The sequence below is a fragment of the Delphinus delphis genome, chromosome 3, assembly GCF_949987515.2.
Source record: "Delphinus delphis chromosome 3, mDelDel1.2, whole genome shotgun sequence".
Lineage (NCBI taxonomy): Eukaryota > Metazoa > Chordata > Mammalia > Artiodactyla > Delphinidae > Delphinus > Delphinus delphis.
This window is the reverse complement of record NC_082685.1, coordinates 108,540,428-108,557,324: the sequence shown is the minus strand read 5'-3', so window position 1 is coordinate 108,557,324 and position 16,897 is coordinate 108,540,428. Positions and strand designations below refer to the sequence as shown.

Sequence of the window (16,897 nt, the reverse complement as noted above, 5' to 3'; positions counted from 1 at the left end):
CTTAAAAGAGGATTCATTTATGGCATAGGTAACTAGTTCAATCGAGTTTCCATTTAATAAGAAAGAGAAAATAGAAGGAACTGGGAAAAAGTAAAAACTGAGCTGCTCTGGTTAAAAACAGAAAGAGGCCAAGGGCCTTCTGGTAGGATTCTCTCCCTCTCACTCCTAGGCACCATATGGGCCTTCCACTGCACCTCAAGATTCCAGGGAACTCAGCATGAAACCACTGAAAAGGATGATTTCACAGTTTCCTTACAGCTTTAAAATGCTACCATCTGTTAGCTAAGCATTGATCCCGTGTTTGATTTTTCTACTCTGGTCAAACAGCTCTTCTTACCATTCCTTAAACATAGTCTACATTGTTCCAACATCAGCCAGTTTTGAAACATCTCCAAAATAAATTCATGAATTTCATATCCCTAATAGAAAGTTAGAAATGCATGTTATTTTTGAAAGTATATTTCTGTTGTTTATGTTATGATGCTATTGACAACATAATCACAGGCAGTGCAACATCTGCATCAAAAATAGTAAATTAAGGCCTTTCCATCTTTATCTTTCCACATTCACCAGAAATTAGACTTTAATAAAAATGAATACATCAGTGGGAGGAAAGGGGCTTAAGATGAAGTTCCATGAAAATACATACTTTGAAATATAAATAAGGTCAGAGCTGTTTTGTTTCTTTATCTCTTTTCCATATTAGCTTCTTCATTTATTTCTTTATGAATTTCATAATGTCTATATAATGCAGTAAATTATTGTAAAAGATATTTAAGTAAAGTAGAATTCTTTCACAATGCTTTATAGTTTCCTTGATTGTCTCCCTTTATTCATGTTTCGCGTCGAATGACTGAAATAACATATTCCCTACCAAGAAATCTCAGGATCAAAAGAAATGGGGAAAATAGCTAATAGTTATTAGCAGTACTTAGATGCCACCCAGAAGCCATCCTAGGCCGATGGACAAGTTGATAAGACACACGTGTCACAGGTAAAGTGGCAAATGTACTTCTTCAAATCAACACAGCTTGCACAAAAACAAAACAAAATAAACACCTTACACTATAAGGAATATAAGGTGGTTTACACTGTTTATATATGGCAAAAGAAATTAAATTGGATCCTACAGGAAATGAAAACAAGGGTAGAAATAATATGGCAGATAAGAATAAGGCAAAAAATGAATCTCATTACAGTGGTCCCTAGGTATCCACAGGGGAGTGGTTCCAGGATCCCCGCAGATAGCAAAATCCGCAGACGCTCAAGTCCCTCACATAAAATGGCATAGTGCAGTTCGCTCTCTGTAACCGCAGATGTGGAACCTGCATATTCAGAGAGCCGTCTGTATGTCCCTACCTGTTGAGCTGAACAACAGCCTATACAGTACTGACTGACAAATGTTAATATATACCTAGGATAGTTTTTATCATCTTAATGAATTTTAAATATAACTTTATTTGTTCCTAGCCTATTAAGGACTCTAGTTTACATAGACTGTTTAGGAGAATTATGGCCCAATGTGAAACTATTCATTCATTTGAGCATTTACTAATTATGTCTCTATATGCCAAAAATTAAATATATATCAAAAGTTATGTGTACTTACTCTCCATATTCTTACCTATTTCGTTCCATATTCTTACACATCTATAAATTTTGACTGGTCTAGCAATATAATGCTATCTCTACATGTACTTTACTATTTGATGTTTCAGACTTCTTGAGGAAAGATCTCTTTTGCTAGATAAGCCCATAAGCATAGGGACTACATCTGTTTTGTTCACCACTACATTCCCTAGAGCCATGCCTCCCAAGATAGAAAGCCTCTGCTACCTGCTTTGATCCACTTATGTCTTTACAAGTTGCTCTTTTATCTAAATTTGTTTTAAAATACAAAGTGAATAAAAGTAGTATTAAATTACCTTCCTGCAACTACATATTCAGTTATACTAAAATAAGAAATGATAAACACTTATTAGGCAATATTTTATTTAATGATTCATTTATGTAAACACCAAACATAATTTGAACATCTCATGTCAGGCACCCTGCCAGGTAAAGAGCATGAAAAAGATAAATAAGACAAAGTCTATTCCTTGAGGAAGCTCACAAATTATTAGAGAAAACATTCTATTACAAAAATCTAATATATAGGGATATTCAGGATATACACAGAGGATGTTACAGGATAATGGCAAAGAACGCACCTAACTTGGCAGTAGTTTCTACACAAGTATTGATATTTTCCTAAATAATATGTAATTATCTGTAAAAAAAAATCTTCACAACATATAAAAACATTCTTCTCATATTATTTTATTTACATAATATATGTCTGTTTATATCTTTTTTAAAAAGCATACCATCGCTATAAACCTGTAACATAATCCTTTCCAAATGTTACAAACACTGTCTTAGGCAAGAATACAAAAACCAGCCACATGTTATCAACAATTATGACTCAAGCCTATCACTCTACCTGAACATCTGAATGATGTGAAACATTTCCAGCTTCCCAACTAACAGACTACTTCATTCTGTTAACATTTGTTTAACATCTATTACTTGACAGACTCTGGGGAAGAACAGGTCTGATCTTTCCTGCTCTCAAGAGCTCATTGTAATAATGTTATTCCATTACCGTCACACTGCTAAACCAATAATATATTTTGACTCTATCTTTGCTTTAGGACAATTAAGGAATCTTCTCTTCATACCAGAGAACTAAAATTATAATCACGGTATATGTTTTTCATTAAAAGTTTAGTAGTATATGTTGATATTTTTGCTAAATATTTTGGAAATAAATGAAATCAGAAATAAATTATTAAATAAAACAACTCATGTTAAGCTGTAACAGGAAAAAAATCCAGTAAACATTAACTAGCTCCACATAAAAGCATTGCCTGTGATTTCGGAGTAAAATAAAAACAACAGTAATACGGAGAAAAGGAAAGCTAGTCCAATAAACTTTACAAGCTACCAGGTATTATTTCTAATCACTTGAAATGATGGTTTACTTTTTAATCATAATATTGTAATATATAATAATAATTTTATAATTTAGATGAACCTGGTTTTCATTCAGGATAAAAATAACAGGGCCAAGCTAGGTATCCCCCAGCTATATGGCAAAATAATTATAGTAAAATCTCTCTCTTCTCTTATAAAATAAATTCTTAATTACTAAACTTTCCTCCGTCATTCCTGATCTTATTCTCTACTCTCCTCTAGATAATCAACAGGTAGACATACTTCATAGAGTCTGTCATAGCAGAGAAGAAACAAACACAGATTTCTTTGGAGACCATCCCTAGATTTTCTGCCATCAGCTCTTAAGGATGAACCATAACAATGTCTGGAAACACATTAGAACTGACTGTGCATATTCTTTTTCTAAAGTTAATTATTGTAACTGTTTTAAAATCTTGTTATTTTAAAATAAAAAAATACAGAAAGCCATACAAAATAAACTTGTGGCATTATGAAATTTTATAAAGCAAACATATCGTTATTGTAAAGTAACCACCACTGTGGTCAGGAAAAAAAGAACTTTGCCAGCCATCTCAGAAGCCACGGCCATGAGCCCCATCCCAATCATAACCTCTTCCTATCTCTCAGAAGGAACTATTATCCTGACATGTACAGTAATCATTTTCTTGTGATTTTTATAGCTTTGTCATCCAAAAGTGCATCCCTACATACTATTAATTGCTGATTTCTAAAGGTATAATTATTTTACATTTGGTACTCCATATGGATGCTAAGTAGTTAATATATTTTAAAATATAAATGCAAAGGTCAATATGACCCAGCAATCCCACTACTGGGCATATACCCTGAGAAAACCAAAATTCAAAAAGAGTCATGTACCAAAATGTTCATTGCAGCTCTATTTACAATAGCCCGGAGATGGAAACAACCTAAGTGCCCATTATCGGATGAATGGATAAAGAAGATGTGGCACATATATACAATGGAATATTACTCAGCCATAAAAAGAAACGAAATTGAGCTATTTGTAATGAGGTGGATAGACCTAGAGTCTGTCATACAGAGTGAAGTAAGTCAGAAAGAAAAAGACAAATACCGTATGCTAACACATATATATGGAATTTAAGAAAAAAATGTCATGAAGAACCTAGGGGTAAAGCAGGAATAAAGACGCAGACCTCCTAGAGAACGGACTTGAGGTTATGGGGAGGGGGAAGGGTGAGCTGTGACAGGGCGAGAGAGAGTCATGGGCATATACACACTAACAAACGTAGTAAGGTAGATAGCTAGTGGGAAGCAGCCGCATGGCACAGGGATATTGGCTCGGTGCTTTGTGACAGCCTGGAGGGGTGGGATAGGGAGGGTGGGAGGGAGGGAGACGCAAGAGGGAAGACATATGGGAACATATGTTTATGTATGACTGATTCACTTTGTTATAAAGCAGAAACTAACACACCATTGTAAAGCAATTATACCCCAATAAAGATGTTAAAAAAAAAAATCATCTTAAGTGTTTCCTCTCTTTTTCTTTTTCTCACAATAAATATGAACAGGGTGATTTTTTGAGGAAAAAGATATTAATTAACACTGCATCTATAATTATTTGGCAAATAAAATAATATGGTGACAAAAATCCATATTCTAAAAAGGCAATGATTAGAAAACAAACCAAAAAAAATTAAAAACCAAAAGCCAAAAGTGTTTCTGGGATAATTATTACCAAAAAAGTTATTAGAAATTATAGAATGGCTCAAAATTACATCTATTCAGTTTGTATATCTCTCTTTTAGTATGTGCATTTACCAAAAAGGTCTTTCCTGAGCAGTGCTAAATATGCTTATGAATATAACATGGTTACATGAAAACATATGAGGCTAAAATTTAAATTTTATTTTACTAAAATTTTTATTTTCTAATTTTATTTTATTTTTTAATTTTATTTATTATTTTTTTTTTGCGGTACGCAGGCCTCTAACTGTTGTGGACTACCCTGTTGCGGAGCACAGGCTCCGGACGTGCAGGCTCAGCGGCCATGGCTCACGGGCCCAGCCGCTCCGCGGCATGTGGGATCTTCCCAGACCGGGGCACGAACCCGTGTTCCCTGCGTCGGCAGGCGGACTCTCAACCACTGCGCCACCAGGGAAGCCCTATTTTCTAATTTTAGAAGAAAGATTAGAACTCACTGTAAGGTGAAATTTAATCTGCTTTAAAGTAACTTTCCTGTATATAAAGTTAACTACAGATATTTGGAAAATACAGAACTATATAGATAAAAATAAAAATCATGCATAATCCCAGTATCAAAAGATAATCACTTTTAACACTTTAGCCTATTTTTTAATTAAAAGGATTATTCATAATTTACCTCATTATGCCTCCACTATCTCTTGTTTTAAAAAATGGTTCTGAAGAACCTAGGGGCAGGACAGGAATAAAGACACAGACGTAGAGAATAGACTTGAGGACATGAGGAGGGGGAAGGGTAAACTGGGATGAAGTGAGAGAGTGGCATAGACATATATACACTACCAAATGTAAAATAGATAGCTAGTGGGAAGCAGCCGCATAGCACAGGGAGATCAGCTCGGTGCTTTGTGACCACCTAGAGGGGGGATAGGGAGGGTGGGAGGGAGATGTAAGAGGGAGGAGATATGGGGATATATGTATATGTATAGCTGATTCACTTTGTTATAAAGCAGAAACTAACAAACCATTGTAAAGCAATTATACTTCAATAAAGATATTTAAATATATATATATATAGAAAATGTATAACTGAATCACTTTGCTCTACAGCAGAAATTAACACATTGTACATCAACTATACTTCAATAAAATAAATTTTAAAAAATAAAAGAAAAAAAAGTAGTTTATCTTTCATTATCCATTCAATCTCATAGATAAGTAAAGACTAGAAAATAATGAGACTATTTTTTAAACATATCAGAATTTATACATGCAAGTATTTTTTTACTCTGAAGATGCAGCTAATAAAGAAAATATTTTTCAGAATGCTTCCTTGAGAACTACCTTGAAATTCGGTAGGTATACATACTAATCACTATCTCAGAAATGGTTCCCAGTGGACTCTAATATAGCAATATTATGTGACAATTTTACCAAACTCTTAGTGTTTGTTCCTGTTTTCTTCCCTGAGTCTTTCAAACTTCCATATTTACACATTAAACATGAATTATGTTGATCATTTTCAGAAATTGTCTACTATTAAGAATTCAGGAAATCCTACCCATGAAAATTACCATAAAAGTTTGCTACAGAAAACAAATGCATTTCTAAAAATCCAATTGCAATATAAGATTCTATAAGTCAAACTCTATCTTTTCAGCAACCTCCATTTGAAAAAATTTAGAGATGTATTACCATTAAAAAATAAATTGACTTAAAGGTATAATAAAAATGCCACCTAAGAAATCAAATCTCTTAAAACTAATGTTTAAGATAAAATTATGAAATATCTGATAAAACATGTACTAATTCATAACAAATTGTAAAATCCAAATACTGACTTTTTTCTAAACTACATTTTCTTAGGACCAAATTACATGGTAAGGGGTTATTCTTCCTATAAAATCTAATTTCACTCCTACCTCTGGTCAATGCTCATTTTCAAAAACCTTGAAATATTTAAGTGGGTTTCTAAAGTGAGTACTCTCTGAAATACTGAAAGCACCTTATGGATGCAAAATGATTACGATTACGATGATGATGATGGCTATGACAACAACGATGATGATTTATCTATGCTTCTAAGAAGGAGATACTAAATTAGTTCAGTGTTCCCTATAAGATCTCCATGGTGAACAGAAGGCTGCATCTTTCTATACAATGGAATTTTGAAAAAGTACTTATGTAATTAATTTCTTAAGATGTAGATCCACAAACATTGTACGTCCTTTACAGCAGAACACTGATACTATCTAATGCCATCTAGTTGTCAAAATCAGTGGTTATTTAAAAAACTTTTCCCATTACTGGCAGGCCAAACCTAGGCAAGTCTTTCTTGATGTAAGAGACGGATGAGATGAGTATCTCACTCTAGCCAGAATCCTTACACTCTTCGTGGTTGGATCTCTGCTTTACTTTACAGCCATTACCCAAAGGTGAAAAAGGAGAAGGAGATTGTTCAAATAAATGCTGTGTCCTGGGCCCTGCCTTATCTGCCTTTTCTGTACTTCTTCTTTATATGCAGCAGCATCTCTTTCACTCACCTTGTCCCCAAGAGCTAGTGTTTACCACAAAGCAAGCTTTATAAGTACAATCAATATCAGATGAAGTAATCACAAGCCATCTCACTTTAATCAGTTTGGTATACGTTTAAAGTATTACACAGTATTACAAGATGCCCAAGATTTTCACTTCTCTTAAGTCTGCATACTCTTCCTTGTGCTGTGTTTGGGGTTATAATTCTTCTGGCTAGTTCCACTCTTCAGACTTAAGGCTGAGGTATTTCCTTTGGAAGAACAAGTTCTTTTTCCCTTTTGAGCCCCAGTTCTGGTTTTAAAGGCTGTTTACACAGAATGATGCCTCCCTTCTACCAACTAAACATGTATCCTTCTGGTGAAGTTTAAGGTACTTAAAATCGCTATTTCCTCAGGCTCCAGGCCCAATTCCACTTCCTCCACACCAAGGAAACTGGTTTTCCTCCATCCCAAACTCAATCTGCATGTCTTTTATGGACAGTTCTGCAAACACAGTGTTTTCCCAGCCCCTTCAAAACACAATCTCCTCATTCTTAAATGCTATTTTTCCCTAAAGAAAACCTACTCCCCTGCCACTTTTTTTTTTTTTTTAACAATTCTATTTCCTGATGCCATCAACTCTCTAAAATCACATTTACAGTTCTTCTAAGAAAACACTCAATATACATCACCTAGCCAAGGACAGGCCACTGCTCTTCCTTAAGAATTAAAAAAAAAAAATTCACATTTTCATTTTTGCCCAGACTCTTTTGCTCTCTTATCTTGTATTTCCTTTAATTTACAATAAATTTATTTATGGAACTGAATTCAGTGAAGGGGATATTTAGCCTTATGATGTGTAACTAAAAGTTGCAAAAAAGAATAATGTAATATTTCTATATATTTTTAAAATTCTATATGCAGAAGAGGAACTTTTCACTTATAGAATTCTTATGATGAATTTTGTGGAATAATTACTACTTAATTTTTATAAATCTGCAATTTCACAAATCAGGCACACTTAAAGATAAGAAACACCTTTAACATCCTGGAGTTAGGACTACTCTCTTATCCTAAATTTCTTCAACAAGTCTCACAAACCCATTTTTATTTCACTTTTAAAGTGATGAGCCTACTTCCCAAGACAAAAAGAATAATTTCTTAAGTACCAAAGGAAAAAATGGATGGTCCAATGCATTTTTCAAGAACAGTGGTTAAGAAGAAAACCGACAATATAACTTAGTAAAATTATATAGTAACTTACGTAATCATGGAAGGCTTTTGCTTCACTTGAATGTTCACATGTTTCCCGTCTTTCTGGAGCTGCACAGTAGAGATCCCAAAATACACTAAAAAAGTAATTATGGTAACATTAAGAAAATCATATAATGTCAAATGAGAGATCACAATTCCAAAAATTAGAAGACAAATGTTCTTTACACAAAATGTGTTTTCTTCTTCAGGACAGGTATTTATTTGAAAGATTTAAATACAGACAAGGCTCGTCATGTAATAATAGGGTATAACCCAGCCATTGTTCAGAAATGCTAAGATTTTTCCAAAATGAAAATTTAATTTAAAAAAATTTAGACTGTCATTCTTAACTGTCTATTTACATGACTTAAACACATGATTGAAATAATTATAATACTTTTCACAACTTCCCCATGAAGAATGAAAAGGTTTTAAAAATACCAATTTAAGCATTAAGGAATTAAAGTAACTTTATTTATAAAAGTGGAATTAATTTTTTCAAGATAATTTTGTTGTCCAATCCCCAGACCGATACCCTACCCTGACCGTTAAGTCACACCTGTCAAATAAATATATTTTCTTAAAATATCCTCTGGTTTTCCCTTGTAATTACAAAGACAGGTTAGTAATTTTGAAAATTAAAAAATTCACACTAACTTTCTTTTTTTCTTCCTACTCAAGAACAATGGGAAGAAGCAAGATGGAACTGGTTGAGAAAAAATAATTATACTGCTTACAAAACATATGGCCCCAGTCATCCTTCCATTTATAAAATTAACAACAAACGTGAGCAAGGGATTAAAAATCAGCAAAGCAAATGGCTGAAAGTACTGGCAATAAACAAAGGTAATTTTACTGATCAACAAGTATTTTTTATTATACATTTCCCACTCTATAGAATTGGAAAGTAGGCTAAGCTGAGTGGTTAACAGCACAAGTTTTGGAATAGGACATATTTGAGACAAAAGCTGGCCCTGCCGTTTACTAGCTCTTTTTTTTTTTTTAATCTTTATTGGAGTATAATTGCTTCACAATGTTGTGTTAGTTTCTAGTGTACAACAAAGTGAATCAGCTATATGTATACATATATCCCCATAATCCCCTCCCTCCTGAGACTCCCTCCCACTACTAGCTCAATTTGTTTAAACAGATAGGAATTTCCTCCTCTATACAATGGGGTTGCTGAGAAAATTAAATTATACAAAATAAACACAGGGTCTTATAGTAAGCATATTATTAATAATATCATCAACACTATAATTAGCTTGCACAAAAGCTTAAAATGCATACATATTGTTAAGGCAGGTCATTGGGCTTAGGGCACAGTTAACAATGGTACAATAAAACTTGGTAAATCAAACTGGTCTCTTTGTTTTGACCCTTGAAGTCTCGTTTAACCTGGGTCTCTCTCCTCAGTTAGGATAAAACATTCTGTATGCCTTATAACATAATTAATTCAGTAAAATAAGATTACCCTTAGAGGTGAAAAATATGAAAGATTAAGTACTGGCATTTATTTCCTTTTAAATTTCTACAATAAGCAAGAAATACAAAGCAAACAATGAAGACCAAATTAATTTAAATAAATTTCAATTCCTTTAGGAGAGTGAAAGCAGTTAAAAGTTGTACCTGACCTCCCTCTATCCCTTTTGGGATAAAAAGTATAAGAATTATACACAGACAAGGATACAGCTTAAAGTTTTCCACCTGGATCAGGTGTGTTATGAATTACAGTATATTACAATTATTCTCATTTTCATGTTCTTAAGGAACTTAAAAGCTCTTAAAACCAAAACTTTATAATGGTTGTCTTTAAATTGTATTTAGTTTAACCACAGAATATTATATGCAATATTATGACAATGTTTCTCTTTATGGATTTAATAGAAGGTCAAAAATTTGCAAGAGCCAGATTAAGGATAATAAACCAAATTACTAAAGCAGATAACTTTATATATCGTATTTCTAACAATCCTACGTTACCTATACATTTTTTTCCTTGAATAAAGCTAAAGAAATATATCCTTTTAAACTCATTTATCCAAGGGAGAAATACACGGTTCTACAATAATAGAGACATCAATACTCTACTCTCAATAATGGACAGAACAAGCAGACAGAACACAAGCAAGGAAATAAAGGGCTTAAATGGCACAATAAACCAACTACATCTAATAGACATACACCGTACACTCTAACCAACAAAAAGCACACATGTTCTTCTAAAGTTCACATGGGACATTTTCCAGGATAGATCACATGTTAGGGCACAAATTAAGTCTCAATAGACTTTAAAAGATAGATATCATACAATGTATGTTCTCTGACCACAATGGGATAAAGTTAGAAATCAATAACAGAAGGAAAACAGAAAAATTCACAAATTTGTAGAAATTAAACAACACACTCCCAATGGGTCAAAGAAGAAATCAGAAGGAAAGAAGCTAGCAGAAGGAGATAATAAAGATTCAAGCAGAGATAAATGAAATAAAGAATTAAAAAAAAGAAAATTATTAAACCAAAAGTTGGTTCTTTGAAAAGATCAACAAACTTGACAAACCATTAGCTAATAGACTAAGAAAAAAGAAAGAAGACTCTAATTATTAAAGATTCCACAAAAAACTGTTAGAACTAATAAATGAATTCAGTAAAGTTGCAGGATAAAAAAATCAATATACAAAAGTCTGTTGTAATTTGTGATGTTTGTTTTTGTGAATCTACACTAACAATGAACTATTAGATATAGAAATTAAGAAACAATTCCATTTACAAATACAACGAAAAGAAAAAAATACCTAGGAATATATTTAGCCATGGAGGTGAAAGAGCGATACATTGAAAACTATAAGACATTGATGAAAGAAATTGAAGAAGAAATTAAAAAAAACAGAAAGATTTTCCATGCCACGGATTGGAAGAATTAATATTGTTAAAATGTCCACACAACCCAAAGCAATCTACAGATTCAATTCAATCCCTATCAAAATTCCAATGGCATTTTTCACAGGAAAAATAACCTTAAAATTTGTATGGAACCACAAAAGACCCTGAATAGCTGAAGCAATCTTGAGAAAGAATAATAAAGCTGGAGACTTCCCAATTCCAAACTATACTATAAAGTTATAGTAATCAACAAATACAGACTTTCTCTCTCTACAACTTGACATGCTGGAGACCCAGGAGCTTTTCAATTTCTCTAATCCAAAGCCTGAAACCAAAACACTATCCCTGAAATTGTGGTAGATTGATATTCATGAATAATGCTTTAGATTTACAGTCTCTTTATTCCTAAGCAGAAACAAGTGAAAAATCTCTATTTTAGAAATGAAGAAGATAGAGACTAAATACAGAGAAGCAAAACTTGCACAGTACTGAAATCTTTGTTCTTGTATCATTTTTTATTATTAAAAATTTCCCCACCTAAGTTAAAAGAAAACACAGGATTCCCAGGTTGAGGATCTCATCCAAATACTTTTTTCCTTCTATCCTGAGGATGTGAGTCAAAGTGACTAGCTAGCTTTCAATTTCTCTAGGGAACATAGAAAGCAAAATGGTTGTCAGAGAAGTCTACGAGGGTGGGTAAACATGTCAGATGTGTCCCAGAAGATGGGATGCTAACGTAATTATATAACCTTCATGCCACTGGCAAGATCTAGAATTCTATGAAAATAAAAATTAAAAGAAGACACAAAAAAAAAACCCTGGGGAAGACATTTTTTTCCTGAGGAGCAAGTCATGTTATTATAAGTTCAAGTCTTAAAATAACTAAGGAAGTTACTTCTTATTGACTGTCCCAAAAATACATTATCAATTAATGTTAGCTACTCTTAACCTATATTGAAGAAAACTATCCATTCGTAACGCTCCGGAGGGTGGTGAAATGTACATGTACCTGCTCATCACCTTAGAACTTCCACATACCTGTACTTGTATCATTCCTTAGCACTGCTTAATACCTTCTAAAATGTAAGCATTAAATTTTGCCCCACTATCATAAAATTCTCACATAATCCTGGATTAGTAACAAATTCATATTTTAAAGTATCATCAAAATAGCTTACATTTAATAAGTATGTGCTAAATTCAAGCATCATATACTAAACAGTTTCCATCATTTAATCCTCCTATTATTTTCCCATTTTATAGATAAGGGAACTGAGACTTCAAAAGGTTAAATAATTTACCTAAGTGGCACACAAGTGGCCACACAAGTGCCACACAAATGGCAGAGCTGGGCTCAAACTTTTTATCTTACATTGTTTTGCCTCTAATGTGAGTGTGGTATTAAAAATTCTTATTTCAAAGATGCCTTATATTCTGATTATGGGCAGGTTTATACAGCTCTGGCACCGTGAACACCATCAGCTGTTAAAAGAGTGTGGTAGCTAGATACCTGTCCTGGATGAGACAGCAAACACTTTGTTATCCTACCTTCTACCTCTGTACTCCAACTCATTTCCTGAGTAACCTATGGCAACCACCTCCTCACCCTACCCAAGCTGCCCTGCCAGTGATCCATGGATGCCTCAAGACAGACTGGACTCAGAAAAGACAACTTTTCTGAGTCATTTATATCTACTGTCTGGAATTAGCCACTCATGATGCTCAAAAGGGGGCTGTAATTAGTGTCTTATTAATAGTGGGCCACTAAATTCTGCTTCCTATTTAAGAAATAATATCTGTTACTGAGATGAGTACTGGTTACAATTCAGAAAACTTTAATTCTGAGTTTGATCTTGAGCAAATACTTTTGTTCCTTAGTTTTTTTATGTAAAGAGAAAATATCTGTTATGTATTTTACAGACTTTTGTGCAGATACAAAGATGATTTACACTAAAGTACTTTTAAAATAAGTATGAAGGTATTAAAAGTATTCTAGAAAAGTCTCATAGAGTTATTACGGCCAGAAAGAAAGTTTTCTTATTAAGTAAAATTTGCCTCAATTTCCTTTCTAATCCTTTGCATTTAATGGAAGATTCCATCAGTTTTTTTTTACAATGTCTTCTCCCCACCAAATCTTCCTCTGTATTCCACATTCCTTTCCTACTCTCCCAGACACATTTCGCTTCTCCCCTATAGCCTGACCACCTGTGTTCTTTGCTTTCTCTCTTGCTAATACTATTTATTCCCTTATCACTGTGATTATACTCTTCTTCTATCCTAGTTGTTGCCTACATTGTCTTATATTGATGTTTAGTTTAACTTAATTCAAGTAAATAATTAGCTATGCAATGCCTATTACAGGCAAGAACTAATGGGTAAGAACTAGTCTACCAATTACAAATATTATACCATTCTAGTAAGCCTGCTGACTAATTCCAATGCTATTATTTTCACATAAGTATTTGGTTATTCTTAGCTATACCTGATGGCATCGTTAGATTCTAAAATCATTAGAGTGCTAGCGTGCTGCAAGATTTGACTTTCCACTGCCAAGTGACAGAAACTGGATTCTCGTGATAATCTTAGTTATTAGTTTATTTTCTCTGCAATGTTATCCATATTTAATTACAGGATATAAATACATGAGCCCAAAGTTACTTCAAAAGGTGTTTTACATATAATATTAAATAAAACTGAGTCACAGATTCTGCCATTAAAACTTTAAATAGGAAGTTTCAAAAAGTGCATATTTTTGAATTACACAAATCTAAAAGGACATTCATTTCAGAGGAAAGAAGTTTCTTGGCATTTTTATTTCTGAAATTCATGGAAGAGAGTTGGGAACTTTTATTAAAGCATACTAAGAGGAAATACGCTTTCAAAGGGATTTGATCAAGGTAAATGCAATGAACACAAGAGGGAGGCCAGGAAATATGACAGCACTGCGGCATGGTGCAAACTGGGAAAGAAGAAAAGAAATGATAAGGGAAATCTTATCAAAAACAAGAAAAACAGTTGCAGAAAGTAAAATCACAGACTTTCCTCTATCCCATACTAAAAGGAGAAATTCCCCTCCTCCTCTCTCTCCAAGGCCTTTGCCCCTCATCTCTTCTGTAGTTTATTCTGCATTTTTGTGCATGTTTATTGCTCTTTCGTGCATCTTCAACCTCTCCTACTCTTTTCACCTCAATCTATATACATGCTCAAATCTATTCAATTTTAAAAATAAAAATGTTAGGTCCTGTTCCATTGTTAATCCTGAAACGACTACACACATCACCACATACTTCAACTACTACACACATCACCACATACTTCAACTACTCTCCATAAACCTGGAGCTGGAAAAATGAAATATAACAGCCTTCTAAATTTCACTTTCACTACTCCACTGAAACTGTTCTCCCCAAGACCACCAAAGTTCACTTTACTTCCCGATTCAGGAAAATACTTGTTGTTGTTTTTTTGTTTGTTTTTTTTTTTACTTTTACCTGCTGTAGATTTAATCTCGCCTTTGAATGCCTTTTCTTGTTCCCATACATTATTCTTTCCTGATTACCCTCCTTCCTCTCTAAGTATTTTCTTTTGAGGCTCCTCTTTATCCACCTACACTTAAAGGTTGACTTTCCCCAGAGTCCCAACCCCAGGCCCTGCTCTTACTTGTTACACTGGCAGTTTCACCCATGAACACTCTTTACTACAGTATAGTCTATGCTGATAATTCCCAAACCATTATGGGTCTGTCTCAGACCTACAGATCCAGAGCTCTGACTGTATAGGGCATCTCTCTCTGAATGTGACATAGGCATCTCAAAATTTAATCTGTCAGAGCTAAATCATGGTCTTTTTTCCAAAGCCTGTTGCTCTCTCTATACTCACTCACTCAATCAATGGCATCAGTGTTCATCCCACCATCCAAATCTAAAACTTGGCAACTTCTTCATTCACCTCCAATCTATTCCACTCAGTGTTCACTCTCTGGGGTCCATCACCTAATAACCTTTCAACTGGACAATAGCAACTGCCCTGTAAACTAGACTCTGTCTCTGCTCTCAATCCTCTTCAATCCATGTCTATGGTAATGCCAAGTATCTAAAAGCACAAAGCTAATCATGTCATATACCTTGTTTAAAATTTTTGAGTTCTAGTCCAAAGTCCTTGATGCACTCCAAGACTTCATAGTCTGACCCCTGCCTTTGTTTCTAGCCTTATATTCTATCACTTCATAGTACTGCATCTACAATTCAACTGATCCAAGAGACCTGCCTTTCTTTGAATGCATGAGGATCACTTTTAAGATTTCATGCTAACCATTCCTTGCCCTAAATACCCTTTTCTCACTCAACTTTCAAATCAGCTCAGATTCACTTTCCCTGTGTAGCCTTTCCTACCTCTCCCAAGCTGATGTAAGTATTCCTCCTGTATTGCTATTATAACCAGTATATACCTCAGTTATAATACTATTAATTGTTTATCTCTCCTACTACTTAGTTCCTTGAAGGCAACATAATTTTGCATAGTAAATTTTTGGTGAAAAGGCTTAAACAACAGGAAAACTCCACCTGCAAATATTCTATAAAAGACAGAAGTGAGGGCTTCCCTGGTAGTGCAGTGGTTGAGAGTCCGCCTGCCGATGCAGGGGACATGGGTTTGTGCCCCAGTTCGGGAAGATCCCACATGCCGCAGAGTGGCTGGGCCCATGAGCCATGGCCGCTGAGCCTGCGGGTCCGGAGCCTGTGCTCCACAGCGAGAGAGGCCACAACAGTGAGAGGCCCACGTACCACAAAAAAAAAAAAAAAAAAAGAATAGATAATACATCAGTGGGACGGAAAAGAGAGCCCACAAATAGTCCCATATAAATATAGTCAACTGATCTCTGACAAAGGAACAAAGGCAATACAATGGAGCAAAGATAGTCATTTCAACAAATGATACTGCAACAACTAGACAACACCCCATGCAAAAAAAAAAAGAACGTAGACACTAGAAATCCTTCACAAAAATTAACTCGAAATGGATCACAGACCTAGATGTAAGGTATAAAACAATAAAACTCCTAGAAGTTAACTTACAAGAAAACCAAGATAACCTTGAGTATGGCAATGATTTTTTAGGTATAACATTAAAGGCACAATACATAAAAGAAATAATTGATAAACTAGGTTTTGTTAAAATTTAAAACTTCTGTTCTGCAAAGGGCAATGTCAAGATAATGAGAAGACGAGCCACAGACTGGGAGAAAATATATGCAAAACACACATCTGATAAAAGACTGTTATTCAAAATACATAAAGAACTCTTAAAACTCAACAATAAGAAAAAAAACAACTCAATTAAAAAATGGGCCAAAGACCTTAACAGATACCTCACCAAAAAAGATACACAGATGACAAATAAGCATATGAAAAGATGCTCCACGTCATATGTCATCAGGGAAATGCAAATTAATACAATGAGATACCACTACACACCTATTAGAATTGCCAAAATCTGGAACACTGATAGCAACAAATGCTAGCCAGGATGTGGAGCAACAGAAACTCTCATTTGTTGCTGGTGGGAAT

At 34.2% G+C, this 16,897-nt stretch overlaps 1 protein-coding gene across 6 annotated transcripts in view; it reads right to left on the bottom strand.

Annotated features, from left to right (window-relative positions):
* The window catches only part of SSBP2 (single stranded DNA binding protein 2), a 299,106-nt gene that overhangs the window by 194,472 nt on the left and 87,737 nt on the right, over positions 1–16,897 (bottom strand). For all 6 annotated transcript variants that reach the window (XM_060009206.1, XM_060009204.1, XM_060009201.1 and 3 more), the window contains exon 4: positions 8,461–8,545. In XM_060009206.1, the coding sequence (XP_059865189.1) occupies positions 8,461–8,545 (85 nt within the window). The remainder of the gene's footprint in view (positions 1–8,460; positions 8,546–16,897) is intronic.